Here is a 10,547-nt window from a genome sequence, read left to right as displayed (position 1 = left end):
AACCAGAATGAGGCTCCGCTCCTCTCCACCCACTGTCCCTCCTCTCTGACAAACACACACACACACACACACACACACACACACACACTCCTCCATATGCCCACATGGTGCCTCCCCCCGCCTCCCGCCTGAGGGCCCAGGCCTTTGGGCCCCGGCCAGGATCGAGCCGAGGAACCAGAAATTCACTTCTTAGAAATTACGATTAAAAAAACGATTAAAGGGAAAAAAACCCAACAAGAAACATTTAACTCGTTCTCATCAACTAGTTTAAGTTAAAACAGACAAAAAAAAGTCCTAAAAGGAGATAAAACACTGACCCCGCCCCCTTTTTTCTGCTTCTGCTGGATTTTAGAAGTAATCTGGTACTTTTTGGGCAATGTTCAAACTTTATCCTTCAAAACATGAATGCAGTAACATAAGTGAACACACACACACACACACACACACACACACACACACACACACACACACACACAACAAACAAATGGTTGGTGTGTGCAGTAACAACACAGCCAGCAGCTCTTTCTCTCTGACGCGCCTCCTCTCGTTCTGCAGCCCCCCCCCCCCCCCCCCCTTCAGGTTCCACCGTCAGAACCGTCTCTAGAACCTGGATCAGTCCACACCACCCCGGATCCCACCGGGCCCAACTGGACCCCCCCCCCCTCCAAGATCCCTCCAGACCACTTCTGGTCTGATCTGAATGTCTGCCCTCAGGGTCTGGAGGTGAGGGAGTTCCTGACTCCACCCCCTTTACCTGGATGTGCTGGTTAAATTTAATGATAGATGAACACCCCCCCCCCACACACACACACACACACACACACGCCCCTTTAACGGGGGACAGGAGGGGACCGGAGGCTCCCTGAGGCTCCAGGTTCTGGTCCAGGTAAAGAGACCTGAGGATAGAAAGGAGAGAGAGAGAGAACACATGGTCCATGGAGGGGGGGCGGGGGTGGTGTGTTGGTGGTGGTGGTGGGGGGGGCAGGAAGAGTGAAGGGGAAGAAGAGAAAAAAAGAGAAAGAAGAGAGAAAGGTAAGACGGAGGGGGAGGAGGTGAGGTGAGGAGGGAAACAATGGAGGGATGAAGAGACACAAAGGTTTGATGAGACGCACGGAGACGCCACGAGGAGGAGGAGGAGGAGGAGGAGGAGGAGGAGGGTGTGGCAGATGAAGAGCAAGGAGGAGGTCTGCTCCACAAATAAACAGCGACAGAAGGTGGGCATCAGGCCACCAGCCTGAGGAGCAGAGCAGGAAACGAGCTCAGGTCCTCCTGGAGGAGGAGGTGGGGGAGAAGGCTTCATTAAAGCTACTCAGGCACAATAATAGATTTTTGTAGAAGTAACTAACACTAAGTAACTAGTACTAACTAGTACTACTAATACTAAGTAACTAGTACCGAGTAACTGAGACAGGTACTATACAGGCAAACCTCGGTTTCCGACCACAATCCGTTCCTGAAGGCTGAAGCGATTTGTTCGAATTCCAAAGACATTTTTCTCATTATAAATAATGTAAATGGTCTTAATCCGTTCCAACACGCTAGAAAACTACCTTATTCAACATAATGTTATTTCATTATGTCATTTAGATATCAAAATGTATATTAATGAAACATATCAAAGAAATGTAAAAGAAGGAAGCAAACATGAGAAAGAAAGAAAGAAAAAGAAAAATCATGGACGTAATCGGGTTAGCCTCAGGTACGAGTTACCTGTGGGACAGAAGTTTACGGTACCGTAACTCGTACCGTAGGCAATGGAACGCTAAGTTAAGTGAAAAATTATTGAATACAGTAAACTAAATTAAAAAGCACATTACCGTCACGTTTTCTCTCGACTTTTCTCGCGCTTGGCGGCGAAAAATTATAATAATAATAATAATAATAATAATGATGGATTAGATTTATATAACGCTTTTCTGGACACTCAAAGACGCTTTACATCAAATCCATTCTTCATTCACTCCTCATTCATACGTGGTGATGGTAACTACGTGTGTAGCCACAGCTGCCCTGGGGCAGACTGACGGAGGCATGGGGTCAATCTGCCCCAACGGCCCCTCCGACCACCATGGGAACAATCACACACCAGCTAGTGCCCCACTGGAGGCAAGGAGGGTAAAGTGTCTTGCCCAAGGACACAACGACAAATAACTCAAGTAACTAGTACTAATTAACTAAAACTGACTAACTAACACTAAATTACTAGTTGTAAGTCACTAGTGCTGACTCAGCTGTGATCAATCGTTGACATTGAGCAAAGGGGGCTCCTCCATTGGGGGGTGGGGATGGGAGGTGTAGGGGGTCACCCCCCATCGTCTCCAGGCGGGAAGTGAAAGGACACCTGTCACCACCGTCAGCGACCCCCCCTGCTAATGGTCAGAGGCTGGAGGCTCCTGATTGGTCCTGACAACCATCACCAGAATCCGTCAGCGCGTCCGTCGACGGATTCACTCAGGGGTCAGAGGACACACACACACACACACACACCTGAGGTCAGCAGGTGAGTGCAGGAGAAAGCAGGACACTCCACCTGAAAGCCTCGTATCAATCAGCCGATCGATCAGCCAATCGATCAGTCATCAATCATCATCAATCAGCCCCTCTTCCTGTTGGTGGATGAAGATGTGGGGGCGTCGGCAGAGGAATGAGGACGGACTGAGGCATGCTGGGACAGATCCCTCCTCAGGTAAAGTAGAGCAAAGGTGAGCAGGTAAGATTCACTCACCGGCGCCGAGGAGGAGTTCCCACGCCGATGACTCAGTGATATTCATATAGATTATTAATTATTGATTGATGTTTAACACATCATGTTTATCTGACATTAAATCGTTCAAGGTTTTCACTTTTTTAAACATTAATTAGCATATTTAGCTTTCACAGCTAGCCAGAGGTGTGAAACGACTGCTTCCTGTCATGTGACCTTCAGTCGGGTCTACAGGGTCTGGTCCTGTTTCAGACAAAGACTCGTTCAGGTCTTATCTGGTGTCCTTGTCCTCCTTCAGTCCACCGGGTTTAATCAGAACTGAAGGACGGAGAGTTTCCTGTGTTCTCAACCAACCTGAAGTCTGGAGCAAAGTTTAATACAGTTAAGACTAGTCTAAACCTGAGAAGAGACTAGTCTAAAACCTGAAGAAGAGACTAGTCTAAACCTGAAAAAGAGACTAGTCTAAACCTGAGAAGAGACTAGTCTAAAACCTGAAGAAGAGACTAGTCTAAACCTGAAAAAGAGACTAGTCTAAACCTGAAGAAGAGACTAGTCTAAAACCTGAAGAAGAGACTAGTCTAAAACCTGGAGAAGAGACTAGTCTAAAACCTGAAGAAGAGACGAGTCTAAAACCTGAAGAAGAGACTAGTCTAAAACCTGAAGAAGAGACTAGTTTAAATGCCTGAAGTAGAGACTAGTTTAAACACCTGAAAAAGGGACTAGTTTAAAACACCTGAAGAAGAGACTACTGTAGTTTAAACACCTGAAGAAGAGACTAGTTTAAACACCTGACGAAGAGACTAGTTTAAAACCTGAAGAAGAGACTAGTTTAAACACCTGAAGAAGAGACTAGTCTAAACACCTGAAGAAGAGACTAGTTTAAAACACCTGAAGAAGAGACTAGTTTAAAACACCTGAAGAAGAGACTAGTTTAAACACCTGAAGAAGAGACTAGTTTAAAACACCTGAAGAAGAGACTAGTTTAAACACCTGGAGAAGAGACTAGAACTAATCTCCTTCTTCAGGTGTTTCTAACCAGTCTCTTTGTTTCAACGGCTCTGATTGGTCAGCAGGTGCAGGTCAACAGGACCAGAACTCCTTGTTCTGGTCACACTGGTTCTGGTTAGTCTGGTTCTGGTTATTCTGGTTCTGGTTAGTCTGGTTCTGGTCACCCTGGTTCTGGTTAGTCTGGTTCTGGTTATTCTGGTTCTGGTTATTCCGGGTCGCGGGGTCTTCTTGTCGTTCTCAGAGACTCACTCGCTCATCATCCTCCTGAGGAAGGGAATGAACACTCGGATTGTGCTCCTGTTTATTATGGGATGTTTCACCAATCCTTCGTTTACTGTTTGGATCATGTGACCTGGCTCATGGTTTAAAGATGGCGGAGGGACGCCGTATGGAGGCGTGTTGGGGAGGGAGCTGCGACCTTTGACCTCAGGATGACTCAGTGATTCCAGTAAGGGTGATTCAATCTGTTCCTGCCGCGCCGGGCCCATCCCGTCCCATGATGCCGTTCTGACGGCCGGTGTCGAAACGCTGAGACATCGACGAGCTGCTCCCGATCCCAGGGGGCGTGGCCTATGTGGCGTCGTTCTAACTTGTTGAACTATGGGAGCCGTCGATTTGACAAGATGAAAGTGACTCAGGCAGTGATCAGGAAGTAGCTTCAGCTAACGGCTAACAGCTCCTTCCTGTTGACCTCCCATCACACCTCCGTAGCCTCCATGCAGCACGAAGCTGAGCCCCAGGCTGTGTGTGTGCAGCGCCCCCTGCTGGTCAACACCCGCCACTGCAAACACCCCCAAGTGGACAATCTTCGTCTTCTTCACCTTGAAGAGTTCAAGGTGTTCTTCAAAGGGGCGTGGCCTTCACTTGTCATGTCTGAATAACCACAGAAGAACGAGCAGCAGCAGCGGAAGAAGACAACTATTAGTTAGCTACTTGCTCTTCAAGTCAATAGCATTTGGTGATAGTGTCGTTTAGCATTATAATTAGCATTTGTTAACATTACCTTTTAGGTCAAGGAAGAGCTGTTAGCATCACTGCTGGAGTTAGCTCGGCTGAATGAGGCCCTCTGATTGGTGTAGCTGAAACAGGTGGTGTTCTTGAGAATCAATCAACCAATCAATCGCTTCAAGAAAAACACTTCATTCGCTAGCTTCCAAAAAGTTTCACAAACTGTGATGAAAATCAAAGCCGTCATGGACTCAGTAACCGGGGGCAACCTTACTGGTTCCTCACCACCTTTAAGTTGCGCAGGATGGACCGTTGTTCTCCAGTCTGTCCTGTTAGCATTCGTTAGCATTAGCTCTCTGCTAATCAACCAATCCTGGACCGTCCTGTGATGAATGACGCCTCTGAGCAGCGTGACGTCAGCAGACGTGCTCCTCGTCCTCCTCCTCAGGCGCCCTGCCGCCACCTAGTGGTCAGAAAAGATCGTCGCGGTTGTCTGGTCTCCTAGGCGACGGCCGGCTGCGACCCAGAAGCTGGAGAACAAAACGCTTAAAACACTCAAAACGTTTCTTCATCAGTTTAATGCAGAATCTGTGAGGAAGACCACTCATCACCAAACAACGATTCAAGGACACCAGAGCCAAAAAAATTGCTGTAATGACTCTAAGAGCAGAGGATTCTGGGAAATTTTTTTTAAAAAGCAAACTTTTTAAGCACTCGTTTATTTTCTGATACAAATTTTTTTTTTTAAACTTCAAAACCTTCACCACAGAGTCATCATCATCACCATCATCAGATCCCATCGGAAGAGCGTCAGGATGAAGGTCGGAACCCAGCACTCTGATTGGCTGCAGCGTGGGAGCAGCGGTCCAATCGGCACGTGAAGGCATCGTCAGCCGCTAACTAGCTGCTTTGAAACAAACTTTTCTTTCTTTCCTCCAGAAACAAACGAAAAATAAAAAATTTATAAAATTCAGGCGCTAACTGCTAATACAAACACCACGCTAGCAGCTGAGGTCAGGCTCATTTAATCCAGGTTTAATGTATCCAGGTTGGCTGTATTGCATCTCGTCTGCCTCATCCAGAGAAGAAACGGCGCCCCCACCTGTCCGTCATGGTGCTACAACCACAGTGATTGGATATCGCAGTACTTCCTGTCAGTCGTACAAACTTCAGCTACATGTTTCAGACTGCTTTAGCGACCAATTAGCATTTTGCTAAGGAAGTTGAGACAGTCAGTGGCTAACTTTTGTGAGGCTAGCAAAAATGCTAAGCTAACATCATGAAGATGGTTAATAAAGCCCCGTTATCTCCAACTCAGTGCTAACATTTGCTTTTCGCAAAAATTCATCAGTGATAACTGAAGCCAGCCAACGTTAGCAATGGCAGCGGAAGAAACTGACAAGACTCGATTAATCACAACTTGTCTGGCGAGCTTTGATGATGTCACAAGGTTGACGCCCTAGAAGCAGTCGAACGCCTCTTGAGCGAGAGCGGCGCTGGTTGCAGATTTGCTAACGTTATCTGCAGCAGCACAAAACTTCAGGTTACAAACGCCACTTCAGCTGTAAATAGAACCACGTTAGCAGGCGGCACAGGATTGGTCACTTTGTTGCAGGGGGGGGAGGAGCCTGAAGCTTAACCCAGGAGGCTAACGGGCGCTAGCCCTCGCTCACACAAACAAAACCTGGAAGATGAAAACCTAAAGTTCCACTTAGTCGCATCACGGAAACCAGACCGGCGGCGCCTCCCCCACCAGGAAGCCGTTAAAACACAGAAGGAAACCTGCACCAATCAGAGTTCTGCTCTTTCTCACCGACCAATCACCACGAGCCCCCGATGTGCTTCACAGATATTACATTTGTACAGTCTTCATAGAGCGGTTCACATTGGGCGGGTCGCCCCCCAGCTCAGTAGAACCTCTTGTTCCTCTCCTGGCGCTTCTGGAACACCACGGCCCCCACCACGGCGCAGACCACGATCCCCAGCAGGGAGCACAGCAGCAGCAGGAACACCTTCCAGCCCGTCAGCGGCGTACCCCGGAAGTTCCCCGTAGGATCGTCGATGTTGTCTGAGAGGGAAAACGGAGTCAGAGACAGGCCTGTGTTCCGGGTCCCGCGTCAGAACCGGGGGTCCAGAGCTGCCCCCCCATACCTTTGGGGGACTTGAGGAGGCTGACGCTGGGCTCGATCTTGGTCCAGTCCTGGCTCTCCTCCTCGGGGGTGTGTTCAACCATCAGCTGGTAGAGCTTCATGGAGATGATGTCGTGGTTATCTGGACCAGAAAGAGTTAAACGACAGGTTAGCTTACGGATCACGTTAGCTGCTAGCTGCTAACAGCTACTGCTCGCTAGCTGCTACTGATGCAGTGATTTGTAAACATAAAGATCAGAATATTAAGTTTTAAATGCAGTACAGATTAATAGTTTATCAACAGTTTATTAAAAGTTTAACAGTTTAGTAATTATTTATAAAAAGTTTAACACTTTATTAACAGATAACCATTAGTTAACAGTTTGTTAACAGTTTAACTGTTCATTAGCAGTACATTAACAGTTTAAGTTTAACCAGGTTCCGTGAACCGACGGCGGCTTCAGACTCACCTGACAGGTCTCCCGTCGCCGCCGACGCTCCGAAGTAATACCCTGTGGGGAGGCGAACCCCTCCGATGTCGATGCACTCCCTCCACTCGTTCTTGTCGTCCACGTCCACCATCACCTGCAGCACAGACACCCGCGGTCAGTCGGGCCCCACGCAGACGGATGGGGGCCCCCGAGCTCTACGTACGGTCAGCCTCCCCCTGGAGTAGCGGATGGCGAGGTAGGTGTCGTGGTCCCTGTTCCGGATCTCAGCGGAGCAGCCCCCCAGCTCTGACGAGCGGCCATCTTTCCCGTGATCGTAGCTGATGGAGCCGTTGTTCACCATCGCCGAGATGTAGGGGAAGGAGCGCTGGAGGGGGGGGGGCAGGGGGAAGAGTCAACCAATGAGGAGACGACAGACAGGAAGTAGAAGAAACAACAAAAGAAGAAACAAAAAGAAACAAAAAAACAAATGGAAATGAAAGATGATGATTAAACACCTGAAGAAGAAGAGACTAGTTTAAACTAGTCTCTTCTTCTTCAGGTGTTTAAACTAGTCTCTTCTTCTTCAGGTGTTTAAACTAGTCTCTTCTTCAGGTGTTTAAACTAGTCTCTTCTTCAGGTGTTTAAACTAGTCTCTTCTTCAGGTTTTAAACTAGTCTCTTCTTCTTCAGGTGTTTAAACTAGTCTCTTCTTCTTCAGGTGTTTAAACTAGTCTCTTCTTCAGGTGTTTAAACTAGTCTCTTCTTCAGGTTTTAAACTAGTCTCTTCTTCAGGTGTTTAAACTAGTCTCTTCTTCAGGTTTTAAACTAGTCTCTTCTTCAGGTGTTTAAACTAGTCTCTTCTCCTTCAGGTGTTTAAACTAGTCTCTTCTTCAGGTGTTTAAACTAGTCTCTTCTTCTTCAGGTGTTTAAACTAGTCTCTTCTTCAGGTGTTTAAACTAGTCTCTTCTTCTTCAGGTGTTTAAACTAGTCTCTTCTTCAGGTGTTTAAACTAGTCTCTTCTTCTTCAGGTGTTTAAACTAGTCTCTTCTTCAGGTGTTTAAACTAGTCTCTTCTTCAGGTGTTTAAACTAGTCTCTTCTTCAGGTTTTAAACTAGTCTCTTCTTCAGGTTTTAAACTAGTCTCTTCTTCAGGTTTTAAACTAGTCTCTTCTTCAGGTGTTTAAACTAGTCTCTTCTTCAGGTTTTAAACTAGTCTCTTCTTCAGGTTTTAAACTAGTCTCTTCTTCTTCAGGTGTTTAAACTAGTCTCTTCTTCTTCAGGTGTTTAAACTAGTCTCTTCTTCAGGTGTTTAAACTAGTCTCTTCTTCAGGTTTTAAACTAGTCTCTTCTTCAGGTGTTTAAACTAGTCTCTTCTTCAGGTTTTAAACTAGTCTCTTCTTCAGGTTTTAAACTAGTCTCTTCTTCTTCAGGTGTTTAAACTAGTCTCTTCTTCTTCAGGTGTTTAAACTAGTCTCTTCTTCTTCAGGTGTTTAAACTAGTCTCTTCTTCAGGTGTTTAAACTAGTCTCTTCTTCAGGTTTTAAACTAGTCTCTTCTTCAGGTGTTTAAACTAGTCTCTTCTCCTTCAGGTGTTTAAACTAGTCTCTTCTTCAGGTGTTTAAACTAGTCTCTTCTTCTTCAGGTGTTTAAACTAGTCTCTTCTTCAGGTGTTTAAACTAGTCTCTTCTTCTTCAGGTGTTTAAACTAGTCTCTTCTTCAGGTGTTTTAAACTAGTCTCTTCTTCAGGTTTTAAACTAGTCTCTTCTTCAGGTTTTAAACTAGTCTCTTCTTCAGGTTTTAAACTAGTCTCTTCTTCAGGTGTTTAAACTAGTCTCTTCTTCAGGTTTTAAACTAGTCTCTTCTTCAGGTTTTAAACTAGTCTCTTCTTCAGGTTTTAAACTAGTCTCTTCTTCAGGTGTTTAAACTAGTCTCTTCTTCAGGTTTTAAACTAGTCTCTTCTTCAGGTTTTAAACTAGTCTCTTCTTCAGGTTTTAAACTAGTCTCTTCTTCAGGTGTTTAAACTAGTCTCTTCTTCAGGTTTTAAACTAGTCTCTTCTTCAGGTTTTAAACTAGTCTCTTCTTCAGGTTTTAAACTAGTCTCTTCTTCAGGTGTTTAAACTAGTCTCTTCTTCAGGTTTTAAACTAGTCTCTTCTTCAGGTTTTAAACTAGTCTCTTCTTCAGGTTTTAAACTAGTCTCTTCTTCTGTCCATCAGAGGCGTCGTTTTTGGTTCGGTTCTGAAGCGTCATAACGTTTTACTTCCTGCCTCAGACATAAACATGGAAGAGTCAACCAATGAGGAGACGACAGACAGGAAGTAGAAGAAACAACAAAAGAAGAAACAAAAAGAAACAAAAAAACAAATGGAAATGAAAGATGATGATTAAACACCTGAAGAAGAAGAGACTAGTTTAAACTAGTCTCTTCTTCTTCAGGTGTTTAAACTAGTCTCTTCTTCTTCAGGTGTTTAAACTAGTCTCTTCTTCAGGTTTTAAACTAGTCTCTTCTTCAGGTTTTAAACTAGTCTCTTCTTCAGGTGTTTAAACTAGTCTCTTCTTCTTCAGGTGTTTAAACTAGTCTCTTCTTCAGGTGTTTAAACTAGTCTCTTCTTCTTCAGGTGTTTAAACTAGTCTCTTCTTCAGGTGTTTAAACTAGTCTCTTCTTCAGGTTTTAAACTAGTCTCTTCTTCAGGTTTTAAACTAGTCTCTTCTTCAGGTTTTAAACTAGTCTCTTCTTCAGGTGTTTAAACTAGTCTCTTCTTCAGGTTTTAAACTAGTCTCTTCTTCAGGTTTTAAACTAGTCTCTTCTTCTTCAGGTGTTTAAACTAGTCTCTTCTTCTTCAGGTGTTTAAACTAGTCTCTTCTTCAGGTGTTTAAACTAGTCTCTTCTTCAGGTTTTAAACTAGTCTCTTCTTCAGGTGTTTAAACTAGTCTCTTCTTCAGGTTTTAAACTAGTCTCTTCTTCAGGTTTTAAACTAGTCTCTTCTTCTTCAGGTGTTTAAACTAGTCTCTTCTTCTTCAGGTGTTTAAACTAGTCTCTTCTTCTTCAGGTGTTTAAACTAGTCTCTTCTTCAGGTGTTTAAACTAGTCTCTTCTTCAGGTTTTAAACTAGTCTCTTCTTCAGGTGTTTAAACTAGTCTCTTCTCCTTCAGGTGTTTAAACTAGTCTCTTCTTCAGGTGTTTAAACTAGTCTCTTCTTCTTCAGGTGTTTAAACTAGTCTCTTCTTCAGGTGTTTAAACTAGTCTCTTCTTCTTCAGGTGTTTAAACTAGTCTCTTCTTCAGGTGTTTTAAACTAGTCTCTTCTTCAGGTTTTAAACTAGTCTCTTCTTCA

At 44.7% G+C, this 10,547-nt stretch overlaps 1 protein-coding gene across 1 annotated transcript in view; it reads right to left on the bottom strand.

Annotated features, from left to right (window-relative positions):
- Positions 1-3,996: 3,996 nt before the first annotated feature.
- lman2 (lectin, mannose-binding 2) overlaps positions 3,997-10,547 on the bottom strand; it is a 10,104-nt gene continuing 3,553 nt past the window's right edge. Inside the window, exons 5-10 of the mRNA XM_068324939.1 lie at positions 7,444-7,605; positions 7,260-7,374; positions 6,812-6,931; positions 4,946-6,728; positions 4,716-4,791; positions 3,997-4,585 (exon numbers count right to left, since the gene is read on the bottom strand). Of these exons, the coding sequence (XP_068181040.1) occupies positions 6,568-6,728; positions 6,812-6,931; positions 7,260-7,374; positions 7,444-7,605 (558 nt within the window). The 3' untranslated portion in view covers positions 3,997-4,585; positions 4,716-4,791; positions 4,946-6,567. The remainder of the gene's footprint in view (positions 4,586-4,715; positions 4,792-4,945; positions 6,729-6,811; positions 6,932-7,259; positions 7,375-7,443; positions 7,606-10,547) is intronic.

Source organism: Antennarius striatus, chromosome 10 (assembly GCF_040054535.1).
Source record: "Antennarius striatus isolate MH-2024 chromosome 10, ASM4005453v1, whole genome shotgun sequence".
In the NCBI taxonomy this organism is placed as follows: Eukaryota; Metazoa; Chordata; class Actinopteri; order Lophiiformes; family Antennariidae; genus Antennarius; species Antennarius striatus.
The sequence above is the reverse complement of the archived record's forward strand: the minus strand, read 5'-3'. Positions and strand labels throughout refer to the sequence as shown.